Source organism: Leptonychotes weddellii, chromosome 3, assembly GCF_054177405.1.
Source record: "Leptonychotes weddellii isolate Sample4059 chromosome 3, ASM5417740v2, whole genome shotgun sequence".
Lineage (NCBI taxonomy): Eukaryota > Metazoa > Chordata > Mammalia > Carnivora > Phocidae > Leptonychotes > Leptonychotes weddellii.
In genome coordinates this window covers 17,238,566-17,254,406 of record NC_138371.1, presented here as the reverse complement: position 1 = coordinate 17,254,406, position 15,841 = coordinate 17,238,566, and the positions used below count along the sequence as shown (strand labels likewise).

The 15,841-nt window shown below is 51.2% G+C and overlaps 1 protein-coding gene across 7 annotated transcripts in view; it reads left to right on the top strand.

The window, feature by feature from the left end:
• Positions 1-15,841, top strand: part of PNKD (PNKD metallo-beta-lactamase domain containing) — a 62,038-nt gene that overhangs the window by 32,741 nt on the left and 13,456 nt on the right. For 2 of the 7 annotated variants that reach the window (XM_081813618.1, XM_006750540.3), the window contains exon 1: positions 9,198-9,394. The exons of the other annotated variants lie outside the window; for them this stretch is intronic. In XM_081813618.1, coding sequence (XP_081669744.1) covers positions 9,234-9,394 — 161 coding nt within the window. In that variant the 5' untranslated portion in view covers positions 9,198-9,233. Of the gene's footprint in view, positions 1-9,197; positions 9,395-15,841 lie in introns of those variants that run through there. 7 annotated transcript variants of the gene reach the window in all.

Here is a 15,841-nt window from a genome sequence, read left to right as displayed (position 1 = left end):
CGTGCGGATCCTCAGTCCCTTCTGCCAAGAAAGAGACTGAGGATCCCCTACACCTGCCCTGCCACACCTGGAAATGACCAGAAAGAGGATGGGCATTTCGATTTGGAACTCGAGAGGGAAACCAGGGTGGACGTTCCTTTCTGGAAGCGATGCGTTCTATGTCAAGTGGAGGCAGGGGGAGCAGTGAATGTGACTCAGGAAGTAAAAGGCCCACGTCATGGGCTCTGGGGAACAGGAGCAAGGGCAGCAGAAGGGGATGCTTGTGGGAGGACAGTCAGAAGAGACTGTGACAGGGAAAGCGGAGCAAAAAGAAGGCTCTGCCCAGAGGTTAGGTGACCAGGACTGAACAGTGACAAAGGGTTTTGTTTGTTTGTTAATCTTTTTTTTTTTTTTAAAGATTTTATTTATTTATTTGAGACAGAGAGAATGAGAGACAGAGAGCATGAGAGGGAGGAGGGTCAGAGGGAGAAGCAGACTCCCCGCCGAGCAGGGAGTCCGATGCGGGACTCGATCCCGGGACTCCAGGATCATGACCTGAGCTGAAGGCAGTCGCTTAACCAACTGAGCCACCCAGGCGCCCTGTTAATGTTTTTTTAAGATTTTTTTTATTTTTAAGTAATCTCTATGCCCAGTGTGGGCTCAAATATACAACCCCGAGATCAAGAGCCGAACGCTCTACAGACTGAGCTGGCCAGATGCCCCAAAGGGTTTGATGTTCTAGGAGTCAGAGCCAAATTAGGATGGAATGGTGGGGCAGAAGCTCAGTTGAGTGGTCTAAGAATCAGTGCGAAGTGAAAAGACAGGAAGGAGGACTGCTTTCTTTGTTTTAATAAAATTATATATATATATGTATTTTTTAATTAATTAATTTATTTATTTTAAGTAAACTCTATTCCCAACATGGGCCTCGAACTCACGACCCTGAGATCAAGAGTCACATGCTCGGGGCGCCTGGGTGGCTCAGTTGGTTGGGCGACTGCCTTCAGCTCAGGTCATGATCCTGGAGTCCCAGGATCGAGTCCCGCATCGGGCTCCCTGCTCGGCGGGGAGCCTGCTTCTCCCTCTGACCCTCCCCCCTCTCATGTGCTCTCTCTCTCTCATTCTCTCTGTCTCAAATAAATAAATAAAATCTTTAAAAAAAAAAAAAAGAGTCACATGCTCTACCGACTGAACCAGCCAGGCATTCCCTAAAATAATTTTTTATTAAAATAGTAAAACATTCTCATTACAGTAGGGCAGAAAATATTTTTAAAATATAAGAAAAAGACAACAAGCGATACCCCAGAAGTCCATCAATCAACAATCATCACTGGTAGCATCTTAGATTTCCTTCTATGCATTTTTGTTTACAGCAACTTTATCAATGATACAAAATTTATACATGTCTGTATCCTGTTTTTCCCCCACTTTATATTAAAATGGACAATTTACCCACAGTATTAGTTTGAATGTCTTTGGCTGCAAGTATCAAAACAAAACAACTAAATGTGGCTTAAACAATAAGGACTATTTTTATTTCACGTAATGAGAAGTCCAGGGGCAAGGTAATCCAGACTGGTTAATTCAGGGACTTGGTTATGTCTTCAAGGACATTGGTTGGATCCTCACTTTTGCTCTGCCATCTCCAACGTGTTGCAATATCCTCTTAGGCGGCTCCCTCCTAGTCCTAAAATGGCTGCTGCAGTTCCGGGCACACAGGCAGATGACAGCATCCTGGAGCAAGAAAAGAGCACAGTCCTATTGTATTCCTCTTCAACCACCAGGAAAACCTTCCTAGAAGGCCTGCAGCCTATTTCCCACCCCATCTCACAGCTATGCAATGTGAAGCAATTGACTTGATCTCTCAGTGCCTCAATGTTCTTATCTGTACAATGGGAATGATAACTATTTGACTTACAGGGCTGTTGTGAGAGCTGAGAGTTTTTCTGCCTAAAGCACTTAGAACAGTACCTGGCATATGATTTGTGCTATATAAATATTTGCTATTATTATCTAATGGCAGGAATTGCATCACATTCCTGGGTCTAACCAATTACATGGCAGGGCAAAAAATGCACCAATTGGCTTGGACCAGTCAAGATCCATCCACCAGGGCTGGGGAGGGGCTCACTTGGAAGCTATGGCCATTCATAGGAGAGCTGGCAAAATAGGGGTTAACAAGGGAAAAAAGGGGAGTGGAGAATGGGCATTAATCACCATGCAGGATCTGCTACACCTTTGTTAATTGGGGGCTTTTTGTTTTCTTATTTATTAAGGTCTTTATATTATAAAGGTCTTTATTATTTACTAAGTAGATTAACTCTGTGACAAATTTGAGGCAAATATTTTCCACGTTTTTTGTTGTTGGCTTTTTCTTCTGTTTGCCCATGCATGGTTTTTCTTTCTTTTTTTTTTTTAAGATTTTATTTATTTGTCAGAGAGAGAGCACAAGCGTGAGCACAAGCAGAGGGAGCACCAGAGGGAGAGGGAGAAGCAGGCCCCCCCGCTGAGCAGGGAGCCCAATACCCAGGACCCTGGGATCATGACCTGAGCTGAAGGCAGATGTTTAACCAACTGAGCCACCCAGGCATCCCATGGTTTTTCTTTTAATTGAAAGGTTTAAATTTTTTTAAGTAGCTAAAAGGGTAATTGTTTCCCTTGTTAGATGTTCAGTTGCTTTTTGTCTAAGAGTAATAGATGCCTACTAAAAAAATTAGAAAAACACTTCTATTGCTTTTAGCCCTAGAAAGTCTTCCACTGTCCAGAGGTTGAATGTATTTAAATTTCCTCTAATTTTGTATGGTTTAATTTTATGTCCTTAACACTTTCATTCACTTGGAATTTATTTTGCTGCACTCTGTTAGGCACAGATCTAAATTGCTCTTTTCCAAATAGCTGGTCAGTTATATAAGCATCAGGTTTCAGGCACCTGGACACTAATAACTAATAACTAATCTTTTTGCGTCCCACTGTCTCCATCAGCTAGTGTTGCAATCATGCTGCATAACAAGCAAATCCAAAACTGAGATGCATACAATAAGTATTATTCTCTCATGCATCCGCGGGCAGGCTGAGTTTCAGCTGATCTAGGCTGGGATCTGCTGGGCTGGGCTGGAGGGTCTAGGTGTGAGTGGGGTCAAATTGGCTCCATGTGTTTTTCATCCTCCTTAGACCAGCAACTGCCCAAGGGATGGTCTCATAGCAAAAGGCATAGATATAGAGACCAGATTCAACCACAATCGCATATTTAAGACCTCTGCTTATATCATTGTCTGCTAACATTCCACTGGCGGAAACAAATCACAAGACCAAGCCCAATGTCAATGGTGTGGGGAAATATATTTCACCTTCATTGAAATGTGCATAGTCACATGACAAGGGATGTGTTTACAGGGAGAGATGAAGAATTAAGAACTGGGAAAAAAAAAAAAAGAATTGAGAACTGAAATGCAATCTACCAAACCCATGGAGACAAACTTTCAGGAAGCTCAATTGTGTCAAGATAAATGGCAGAACAGAATCTAGAAAGGGACACAAAGTCAAGGAAGTTTTTTTAAGGCAATGAGATACTAACATTTGCTCACAGGTTGAGAAAGAGTAGTGGTCAGCAGGAACACCACTTGAAGGTATGAGCAAGGCTAATAGCATTTCCTCTAAAAATGTGTATGGAAGCAGCACAATTTGTAGGGGGTGGGCGGGCACAGAAATTATTTCCTCTAAGAAGGATATTGGCTGGAAGCAAAGGAATTGGAGGTGGGCCTGAGGTTTCCAGTAGCAACTGGGGTCATGAGCAGGTATCTCAGCAAAGTCAAAGCACTGTCATGCATTGGTTTTGGGGGTCCCAGTAAGGCCGGAATGGTAGAGACCCTCATTCACATGGGATGGCCATTTTCTCCAGCCCTGTCCATGAGGGTGGGGCAGAGCAGGTGGGTTGTCAGGTTGGTCCAGGCAGGTCTGGACATTGGTAGGCTAAAGATTGGTAGGCCAAGGGGGTGAGGAAGCTGACAGTTTCCTCAGCTGGTGAGTGGTTCCAGGGACTGAACCCAGGTTCTCACTGGGAAGGAAATGTGGGCAGGAGGAGCTAAGGGGCTGAGAGGAAACATACGGTTTGAGGGGCTAGAGATAAAGGAGTACAGGAAGTGGGGCTGAGGGTTCAGAGGGAAGGACACTGGACTAGAGGTTTTCCGAGGTAGAGAAGTTCCAGGGGGATCCAGGGTGTGACCACGTGAGTAGGCCATTCAGTTGCACTGAAGGCCTTAGAAGTGAGGTCAGGAACTGAGGCCAAGGCAGAGTTCAGAGTAACCTACGATAAATGCAGATTCCTGGGCCCTAGCCAGACCTACCAAGTTGGAATCTTTTGGGGAGAGGCCCAGGATTCTGTATTTTAACAGGCTCCTGGAGTGGTTCTTAGATTCTCTGAAGTTTGAGAACAGCTGAGCTGAAAGTTCCAATGAGCCATGCTTGCTGGAATTCCCTTATGACAGGAAGCAGGCAGGAAGACCAAAAACAGGTGTCTACTCTTCAGAGTCTGGGCTGGGTCAGTGACTGTGCTGCTGAGGAGGGCTGGAGAGAGGTTTTCACGCGAGGCAGGAGGAGCAGTGAGCCTGCCCTGGAACGGCACACGACACGTGTCGGAGGCTAAAGGCTCCCCCTCCAGAAGGCAGGGCAGCAGGAGGGAGGAAGGAAATAGATGTCAGGGGGGTGGCGGTGGGGGTGGGACTTGTTCCCACGCAAACCAGGGTTCCAGAGTGTACAGCACAGCGCCTGGGAAGGAGGTTCACAATGGGAAGGTGGGCTCGGCATGGGGGCAGCAGATATGGGGCTGGGCTGAGGGGGGGCCAGATAATCCTAGCGACCGCTGCTGCATCCGGCTGCCTTTTCTACACTGAACTCACTTCTCCACACTGGTCCAACAAGATGTCTCTTTTCTCTAACATTCAAACAGCTCCAACTGTCTCAGATCCTTCCTGACCGCTCATCATCATCGACGTCATCATCACCACCATCAATACCATGATTTCTTGACCGCCAGCCAAGCGCCAGGCATCAAGCCTGAGCTATGATGCAAGAGATGAAGGCAGGCTCTCGATCCTAATGGAAGGTCCCAGGCCAGTTGGGAAGACAGGATTCAGACACCAGGGACAGGGAAACTGAGATGGCAAAGTGGATAAGGGGCAGATTTGAGAACCCCCTACCCCCACCCCAGGAACCTGCAGGGAGGCTTACTCTTTGTGAGTTAAGCTCTAAAGCCCCCCATCACAGGCCAGAATGACACACTGCCAGTCACCTGACCCAGGTGATTAAGGGGGTCTCTCCTAGGAGAGTCGCAGAGGCAAACCTTAGCCTTGGCAATGCACCCCGGGCTGCTCAGGGGAGGAGGTCATGGGCAAAGAAGGGTTCCTCAGACTTGGCCCTCCTGCAGCCTCCCCTAATGTTATGAACCAAGGGCCGTCACCAGGCTTGTCCCAACTCCCTGTTCACTAGCCACCCTCCTGAGTGGGGAATGGCTTCTGCATGTCAGTCCTGCAGGGATTCAACCCACTGGTCAGAACGCTAGTCTTCTGACGGTCACAGGGCTCAGTGGCAATAACCAAATTATCATTCATTCATTCTTGGTTTCTATCATTCACTCATTCATTCAACAGATGCTTGTCATCTACTTTGAGCCAGGCATTGTGCACCCCACTGAGAATACGGTGGGGCAGAGATAGGCAGATCCTTCCCTGACTTCATGGGGCTTTCATTCCAGCAGGGGGGGCAGATGAGAATCACAAAATAACATCATAGTGTGAAAAGCGTGATGAAGGAAGTGAGCAGAGCAATACAGCCGACGGTGACGGAGTGGTCAACGAAGGCCTCTCAGGGAGGGTCGCATTTTTCTTTAATTTGATGTATAGCTTACATATGGTAAGTGCGCGCATTTTTAAGGCACAAGCTGGTGAATTTTCACACTTGCCTATGAAAGTGTTTCTCCACCTCTGTACTGTTGACATTTGGGACTGGATAATTCTTTGTCGTGGGGCTGTCCTGTTCAGCGTGGGATGTTTAGCAGCATCCCTGGCCTCTACTTACCAGATGCCACTAGCACACCTCCCCCTCCCTTTTGTGACAATCAGAAATGTCTCCAGACTTGGCCACATGTCTTCTGTGAGGCAAAAACCCCGCTGTGGGGGGCTCCTGGGATAAGCCATGTAATCATCAGTCAGCTCAGGATACAGGCTATTCCCATCACGGGGGGGGGGGGCTGGCATTTGAGCTCCAACCCAATGGATGAGAAGCTGCTACCTGTTCAAGAACTGAGGGAAGAGCGTTCCAAGAGGGAGCATGAGCAAAGGCCCTGAGGTGGGAATGAGCTTGGCCCATCTGAGGAACAGTGTGCCTGGTCCATGGTGACAAGGGCAAGAATGGCATCTGAGAAAGTGGAAGAGATAGGCTTGGTGTCATTAAGCAGGGGCCTTGGCATTGGGACATTTCAAAGAACATTTGTGAGTATTTAGTATGCATCTGGTACCACGCCAGACACTGGAGATTCAAATATGAATCAATTAAATCATACTCCCTACTCTTCAGGAAGACAGTAAAGTCTTCTAGACTCTAGACTCTTGAGATAGACATGTAAACAAATATATATATCTATATATATAGCATGAGGCATGGCATTGAAAGAAAGGATTATGGACAAGACCTAGAGCTGCACAAGGGGCCCATGCGTAAGCCCATGCTGGGGTCGGAGGGTTCAAGAAGAGCTTTCTTGAAGAGAGCACATCTGATCTGAGTCTTTGGGGGAACAGAGGATGAATGACACTCTGGGCGGAAGGTACAGCATGTGCAAAGTCTCAAGGATGTGGAGCAATATGATGGATTCAGGGAAAGACAAATAGTTAGGTAATATAAGGTATAAGTTCAGGAGGAGGTGAATACTGAGGCATCAGTCTGGCTGGGACAGAAGGTTTTCATGGGAGAGGAGATGACACTAAGGCAGATTTTGGGGCACCTGGCTGGCTCATTGAGTGGAGCCTGAGACTCTTGATCTTGGGGTTGTAAATTTGAGCCCCCCGTTGGGTGTAAAGATTACTTAAAAAATAAAATCTTCAAAGCAGATTCGGAGCAGATGTTGGAAGTCTCCCAGAACAGTCCAGGGGAGGAGAGGAGGGCTTCCTGAGCCCACATGAGGCCCCTAAAACACCCACCCTCACTCCTTATCCCCAGCCCTGTCCTGGCACCATGTATTTCATAAAATGCATCTTGGATGATTATCTATAATCTTGTCAGTGTGTGTGTGTCTGGAGAGTAAGAATTCGATCATTCTGTATTCTCAGCAGGCTCATGGCTGAGCCTGCATTTCCTGTTTCAGATGACAGAGACTGTGTTTTAATTTCCCAATATAATGCCTGGCACAGCCTTACCTGCAGAAAGGTGTGTTCACAATGACTTTTGATAAGGCTTCATAATTCTTCACTTTGCATGTACAGACACAGACTTAGAGACATACAAAGTCTCTTGGCCTGGAAGGGCCTTCTGCAAAGTAGCCTGTTGATATTCTCTCCTCTCCGCCTCCTGCGCGGCACTCACAGGTGGGAAGCTAATCACAGGTGGGAGCCTAATTCCATTCTATCTGATACGTGTTTATTCAGACCTTTGGTGTGCCAAGCTCCGAGAAAAAGCTGGATCGTGGGCAAGGAGACAGGGAGGGAGAAGGCCATAGGTTCTGGCCCTCAAGATGTATCCATATAAGAGAAAGTCCATGCATGTCTGGGGTTTCTGAATGAAGCCAGGATTAGGTGTTGGGATTACAGTTCTGTTTAGGGATACCTCAACCCATCTCTTGGCTTTTTTGAGGGTGAGGACGAGGCCTCCAATTTATTGTGCGTAATGATGCTATATGTCTCTGCTCTCCACGCTGGGGACCCAGCCTTTAGATCCAGCTGTCTATCAGAGGGAGAGAGTGTGTGATTCGGGGGTCAGCTTATCCAGCCTCTCAGGCCCGAGCCCAGGCTGCAGGGAAGAAAACAAGAGCACTGCCTCACCTGCTTCCCTCCCCAACCAACTCCCAGCAGGAGAGAGCTAACTTGACTGTTGGCAGTATTTCCTTCCCTTCTTGTGCTGGGCCAGGGCTAGGGCTGGAGCCAGAAGGTTTGCCCAAATTTGTCGATGTCACCACGCCTGCCCTTGCATCTACTTCCCTCCCACTGACCTCAACAACTTCTGGAACCCATCAGGAAGGCAGCAGTGCAGGGGGCGGGAGCAGGGGGTGGGTGGGGGGAATGATGTGGAAATTCCACTGGGCTTAGGAGGCAGGATACCAAGGTCCTACTCCTGTCTCTGCCACCCATTGTTGCATAATCCTGGTTCAATCACACCCTCTGAACTTTGTGGTCTCTTCTCATCCTTAAGGGTATATGGTTTACAGGTCACCTGTTTAGGGAGGCCCACGCCCATCTAAATTGGTCCTCTGTCCTCCTTATCATTGGCCCCTCTGCTCGTTCCCTTTATCACAGCACACTTTGTAATCACACACAAATATGTACATATGTGTGTGTGTATATATATGTGTGTATATAAATATAAATAAATGCATATATAATTATGTTTGTTGGCTTATTTGGTTTGTTTCCCTGCCAGAATCTAGGTTGCAGGCTCCAGGAATGTCGAGGCTGTGTGTCTTTGACCCTTGCATCCACAGAGCCTAGAACAGTGCTTGGCGCAAAGGAGGGCACAGAATAGTAATTTAGTGAATGAATACGTGAATGAATGGCCATTGACCCACATGATCTTCCAGGTTCCTTCCAGCCGAAAAAGTTTCAGTCTAAGATTTCCCGCCAAGAGGACCATTCCAGGGCCTCTCGCAGAGTCCCCCTGTTGGGGGAAGGTGGGAGGATGTCGAGAGTGGGGGTGTGGGGGGGGCATCCGTCGAGCCTCGACCGCCTCCCCGCCCTCTGGAGATCTTGGATCGGGATCGGCGCAGGTCCGGAGACCGCTCCCGGGCCGGCCAGCGGGGGCGGGGCCAGGCCGCGTCCTGCGGGTGGCATTCGGGGCTTACGCCCGGCCGAGGGTGGCGAGGGGGCGGGTTCGAACGCGAGTCGCGGAGCGGGGCGGGGCCAGGATGCCCCCCACGCCCCCCCAGGCTGGCAGTTCAGGGGGCGGGGCCCCAACCCCGCCAATTCCCTGCCAAGGGGCCTGGGCCGAGCCGTCGCCTAGCAACGCCCCGCCCCGCCCCGCCCGCCCCCAGTCGGCCGCGGGCGCCTGCCCCCAGCATGGCCTGGCCCAGCTGGTCCGCGCCGTGGCTGTGGGTCTCCGGCTGCGGGCTGCTGCTCCTTGTCCTCGTCCTGCTCGTGAGCCCCCGCAGCTGCCGAGCGCGGCGGACCCTCCGCGGCCTGTTCATGGCGCGCAGCAAGCGGCTGCTCTTCCGAATCGGGTTAGTGCCGGGCTCCCGCGGCGGGCGCGCTGCGGAAAGGGGGCTGAGAGGCGGGGGCCGGGGGTAGGGCTTGGGGGTTCGGACGGGGGCTGGGACAACCAGAGCCAGATAAGAGCGATCGAAGGGGCGGGCTGGAGAAGCCACTGATTTGGGGGAACTGAGAGGAGCAGGAGTTGGGGGGGGCTGGAAAATTGGGATGGGCGGGGGAAGGATTGGAGGGGCAGGCCAGGGAAAGGGGGCATGAGAGGACATCTGGGGAAAAGAGCCAGATGAGGGGCTGGAGACGGAGCTGGAAAAGGAGGGCAGGTGCAGAAGAGAAGGAATGCCTCAGACCATCGAAGTGTCACTTGAAACCGCCAGCTCCCTCCATGTGTCCCTGTCCTTCTCCCCAACACCCAGCTCCCCACCACACAATGTAAGCTCTTCTGTCCCAAGCGAGAGTCCCAACTCTGTAGGTCCGTCCCTTTCCTTCTATTCCCCCACCCTGGCCCGTGTCTGGAGCCCCAGGCTGTGAAATCCGACCCTTCTCACTCAGCCAGACTTGTGGAGGTTCGCTGACCTCCAATGTCTTTTTCCTGTCAGACCCCCTTCCCCCGGTCCTCACTCTTTCCTTCCCCCTACTTTTCCCCTTTCCTGGGCCAGACAAGGGCGGTAACCAGCTCTGATCTGCCTGGAGACACTAAAGGGGTGGGGGGGGTACCACAAGAAGGCTTCCTAGGGCCCCTAATCCCTTCCCGCAGCCAGCCAGGGCTAGGGGGCAGGACCGCAAGCTTGAGGACAGCTATGATGGGGACGGGAACTGTGGGAGCCCTGGCCACTGGCCCGGTTTCGGGGAGGGCCTAAGCCAGGGAATTTCCTGAGCTTCAGAGAGGACATTGTACAATTTATCCCTCCTGCCCAGACCACCCCAGATCTTCCAAGAAGCTTCAGCGCTGGGATTCTACTCAAACTCAGTCTAAGGAGTAGATACAAGGGCTAGTGGGGGGAAAAGTGGAAAAGCATGGGGGGGAGGGAGAATCTTGCATGGGTGCCTTTGGGGCATTCACATCTCTAATGGCTCAAACATTGGTCACATTCTTTTTTTTCTTTTAAGATTTTTTTTATTTTTAAGTAATCTCTACACCCAACCTAGGGCTCGGCACTCAAACTCATGACCCCAAGATCAAGAGTCACATGCTATACCCACTGAGCCAGCCAGCACCCCAACATTGGTCACATTCTTGATAATGCTCCAACCAAGTCACCATTGCTCTGCAAATAGCGTTAAATAATGAGATTTACAGATATTTAAATAATTTCATATTTGGGACCTAAAAAAAAATTTCCCCATAAAATTTCTGGGAATTTCACAGCTCTATGTGGAGAAGGATTTTTAAATTTACTTCTGGCTTTCAAAGTCAGTCACATTGAAGTCATACAAATGGCCTGAGGAAGTGGAAAAGAAAGGTTTCCACAAAGAACTGGAATCAGAAGTCCTGAAATAAGAATTTCCAAGATCGCCTTCTCCGAATCCTGAGGGTCTGGGTATTCCTAGAACTTAGGATCTGGGAGTTTCCAAATTCCCCAAACTTGGAATTCTCAGAGAACTTCTTTGGAATTTGGTTTTTCTGTTGGGCTTTCCTATGTCTGGATCTCCCTATTGCCTTGGAATCAGCTCCCCAAATTTGCAGAGCAGAAGGGCGTGCCTGGAATCAGAATTCCAGATCCTGCCCCTCCACGGTCTGGGAAACAATCAGTTCAGTCCCTTGGGGGAGAGGCTGTTGGCTGCTGGGAGGGACAGGGGGTGTGAGCAGGAAATGGTCTGGGGGAAATGGGCAGGTGTTGCTGCTGGGGGGTTGCCTCCAGGAAGGATGGGGAGGAGGGGGAGGGGAGGATAGGATGGGACAGGCTGTGATGGGAAGGGGCAGAGTGCGGGGCACACTCCACCCTAAACATGGGGCTGGGAGGACCACAAATAGAGGGTTCCATTGGGGGCTGGAAAGCAGGTGATGGAAATACTAAGAGAAGAGCAGTTATCATTAATAACAAGTAGTTAATGATTACCACAAGTAATCAGTGGTATTTGAAAATTTTATAAAGGGCTTTCCTCAGACATAACCACAGTTGTCTTGGGATGGGGATGCCTGGGCATCAGGGAGGGTACACCCAGGCTAACCTGAGATAGACACACACATGGGAGCATGGGAGACAGTGAAGCACATTGCATGTGGGGTTGGACGAATCTGCTTTTGAATCCTAAGGTTTGTTGCTTAGTAGCCACGGGACCTTGGATAGATAACTCAGCCTCTCTGTGCCTCGGTTATCTGCATCTGTAAAATGGGCATGGTGATTGTACCTCCCTCATGGGGATCCCGTGAGGACCAAATGAAATTGTGCATACAAATGCAAAGGTCTGGCTCATAGTAAGTGCTTGGGAAATGTTAGCAATGGCTCATTCTGGAGCATGGGGAGTGGGTGGTAGGGTGGCATTGGCCAGGCTCCTTCTGGAGCTTCCTTCCTTACTTCTCCTGTTTTCCAAGCCTATCCTGTCCACCCACCGCTCAGGAAATTCCACATCCCTTTATTCATCCAGTGAACTCCTAACTCTTCTGGGTTGGGATTGTGGGATCACAGATATGAACAGAGTCTGGTTGCTGCTCTCAAAGTATAGGGGAAAGGAGCATGAACAGGGACCCAAACTGTGGCAGGAGGCAGGGCACGACAAGTTCCCCAGGGAGTGGCAGGGGTGACTGAGGAGGCTGGCATCAGGAGCGTGGGACTCTCCCATGTGTGCCACCAGCTTTGTGCCTCAGTTTCCCTTTTGCCCCTTTGCCTCCTCAGTGGTAGTTGAGAAGGTGTTGCAGAATGGGGCCCTGTGCCTGGGTGGCTCAGTCAGTTAAGTCTGCCTTCGGCTCAGGTCATGATCCCAGGGTCCTGGGACTTAGCCCCGCATTGGGCTCCCTGCTCAGCGGGAGGCCTGCTTCTCCCTCTCCCACTCCCCCTGCTTGTGTTCCTGCTCTCGCTGTCTCTTTCTGTCAAATAAATAAATAAAATCTTTAAAGAAAAAAAGAATGGGGCCCTGAGCAGAGCCTCTGTCTCCCGGGGGGGCGGGGGTGAATGGGGAACAAAGCTGAGCTCGTCTGGGGCTCGGAACGTCTTGCACAACTGAGAAAGGAGATGACAGCCAGCCTTTGGGGTGGGCAGTCCTAGCTGCCAAAGCCCTTCTATCCTCCCTGACCAAACCCCCTCTTCATTCCTAGGCAGAGAGGGTCTTTCTTGACTCTCCTGACCCAGGTAAAACCAACTGTCCCTGGGACAGACCTTGCTTGCTCTATTCCTGCAAGAGGAACCCCTTCTCTGGGGCCTGTGAGGCCCACTGGCTTGATTTCAAGGAGTGGCAAGAATCCTGGGCTGAGGGCCCTGAAGTAAATGACCCACCTGCTTGTGACCTGAATGAAGGCTGCGCAGAGGCAGTGGGCTGGGCCATCCCCAGCGCAGCCTGCATGAGGGGAGCAGGGTCCTTTTCCTTTCACAGGCCTTTGGGACCCTGGGGAGCTACAGCCCCAGCATCCACAGCGGCCCCTTGGCTCCAAAGCGTGGCTCTGAGTGGGTGCCTCCTTCCCCGAGCCACATTGCCTACACCCCTGCCCAGGCCTTTGGGACCCTCCTTCACCCCCTGCAGACCTGCCCAATGCCATCTTCCACAGGCCTGGAACTCTTTCTACACTTCCGTCTGGGGCCCATCAGACCTTCCTTCCTCCGTATGTCTCTACCTGTCAAATGTTGTTGCATTCTCAAAGCTCACCTTCAAAATACATCCAAGCACACCTGGCTGGCTCAGTTGGTAGAGCATACAACTCTTGATCTTGGGGTCTTGAGCTCAAGCCCCATGTTAGGTGTAGAGTTTACTTTAAAAAAATAAATAAATAAAAATAAAATATATCCCAAATCCGAACACACCTATCCGTACTTCTGCTATTGTCACCCTGGGCCAACCCATGGTCCTCTCCTGCCTGGCCTCCTAAACTGACCACTTCCTTTGGCGTTTGTACCCCCAAAGTATTCTCAGCGCAGCAGTTAGAACGAAACCGTTAAGATTTAAGTCAGAAATGTGCCATTCTCTGCTCAGATCCCTCCCGAATGGCTTCAAGGTCCTGGGTGACCAGCCCATCCCCCACCCCACCTTTTATGCTCTTCACTTTGCTCCTTCTGCAAGGTGCCTACTCCGGCCACTTGGCTCTTCCCTAAACACTCTAAGACAGTCTTACCTCTGAGCCCTTCGATTGCTGTTCTCTCTCACTAGAACCTTCTTCCCCCCAGATGGCCACATGGTCTGCTGCCCCACTCCCTTCAGGTCTCTGCTCAAATCTCACCCTATTGGGGAGTCTTGCTCTGACCACCCCATATAAAAATAGCAACACTCACACCCCTGCACTCTCTCCCCTCTACCCTGCTTTATTGTTCTCCATAGTACATATCACCATAGGGCATCCTATATATTGATTTGTCTATTGGTTTATTGGTTTCCTCCCCCAACCAGAATCTGAGCCGCAGGAGGGAAGAAATATCTTTCAGTAATGTATCCCAGTGTCCAGAACAGTGCCAGGCACACAGTTGGCTCTTGTTAAAAAGTTTTTTGAATGAATGAAAAGCTTGGCGCAGGTGCCGTCTCCTCCATGAAGCCTGCCCAGCCTCCCCAGTCCAAATTCATCTCAGCCTCCAGCATGACCTTGGCCCTGGCCTCCCCCTTAGAGCTTTCACTGCACATTCTGGCTTGTTCTTACATTAGGTGTCCACAGGTCCGATTCCCCCACTGGACTCCTAGCCCAGGGAACAGGACTGAATCAAGAGGGCCTGGCACTGGGGTGAGGGAGAGCAGGGGAAAGCCGAAGGAACAGACCCAAACCCAAATCAAACAAAACCCAGGGGCCTTGGCTGGGCAGGTGGCCAGGGTCGCAGGCAGGACTGAGACCTGGACAAGAGGCCTCTAGCCATGGCGGTGCCTCTGATTCCCCTTGAGAGCCCTCAGCCGGCCTCCTCCTCGCTCTGGGGAAGATGGATGGAGTCCAGAGAGGGCTGTGAGGGCTGCGGGCCGGCATGGAGCCTGGAGCTCGGCCGCGTGGTCCCCCTGGCAGGCCTGTTCCGACCCCGCGCAGGTACTGCCCCTCTCCTGGGAATGGGGAAGTGCCCCCCGCAACTCCAGGCTTGCCGGCAGCTTCAGGAAACTCCCTCCCTAGGGCCTTTTTAGCTGTCTCATTATCTTCTTTGGTTTCCTCAGTTTTGAGAAAGTGTAAAACATTGAGTCTCTTTCTGTTCCTAAGGGTCCTGAGAGCAGGCCCCGTTCCAGTAGCGCTCCAGGCCCCTCGGCCCTCAGACAGGCATTTCTGGGTTTGGTTTCATAAAGAGGTGCAAAGCCTGGGGCAGTCTGTGTCCTGGGGGGCATGAGAGGAGATGCCAAAAGTGCCCCCTTGACCAGAGGCCGCAGCAACCTGGGCCTGCGTGTTGGGGCCTAGTGGAGTTCAGGGCCCAGGACGAGGTGGGACTGACACTTGAGAGCCCTCAGGCCTCTCTGGCCCAGATGGGGAGACTGCCCGCGGGAGGAGGGGAAGAAGAGCTCCATTGTGTGTTCTGTACTGGGTGTCTGAGGGAGCAGGGGGAAGGGAGGGGCTGTGTCTCAGTCCCCAGCTGGCCCACAGGCCTCCCATGGGTCTAGAAGTTCAGACTCAGAAGCCAGAGAAGCCATGCTTCTGTTCAGTGAGGCTGGGAGTGAAAGGTGTGCCCGTGACCCCTCACTGGGGTGACTGGTGCTGTGTCCCAGCCCTAACCCCTCAGGGAGGGCCCCTCAGGGCAACTGCAGGGGATCACCCCAGGCAATCTGCCCCCACCCCCACCCAAACCTGCACAGCGGTTTTTCTGAGTCCCAGGAGACCAATTAGGAAACTTTTCTTTTGTTTTTGGTGAAGGGACAGTGGGTAGTTCTGGGCCCCAGAACTGCTGAATCAGAATCCAGGCAAGGGGCCAGGGCATCGGGGGTGGGGGTGGGGCTGAGGGTGGGGGCGGGGAGAGCAGGGAGAAGAGGAAAAGGTCCAAATCTTCCTGTTTAACCAGCACCCCAAATCATTCTGATGCAGTGGCCTCAGGCCCAGATCCCACCTTTCTGACGATGCCTGGGAACCCCATGGCAGAGAGTTTGAATCCCACATCAGGCCCTGGGGTGTCAGCAGCATCTTGTAAATCATGTGACCTTTCCAGGCTGAGCTGCTCCTTCAGGGAGGAGGAGGAGCACCCGGTTTCACAGAGAGGGAAACCTAGGCGGGGAGTGCGTTCCTGGTTCTTGCCTCTGGCAAAATTAGAAAGGAAGCTGTAGGGGCCCGTTAGATGGGGCAGTGACTCCCAGCAAGGTGGGGGGGCTAGCAGATGGGACAGGTTCTTCCCAGTGACTCCTTCACCTTCACATTTTCCTGGCTG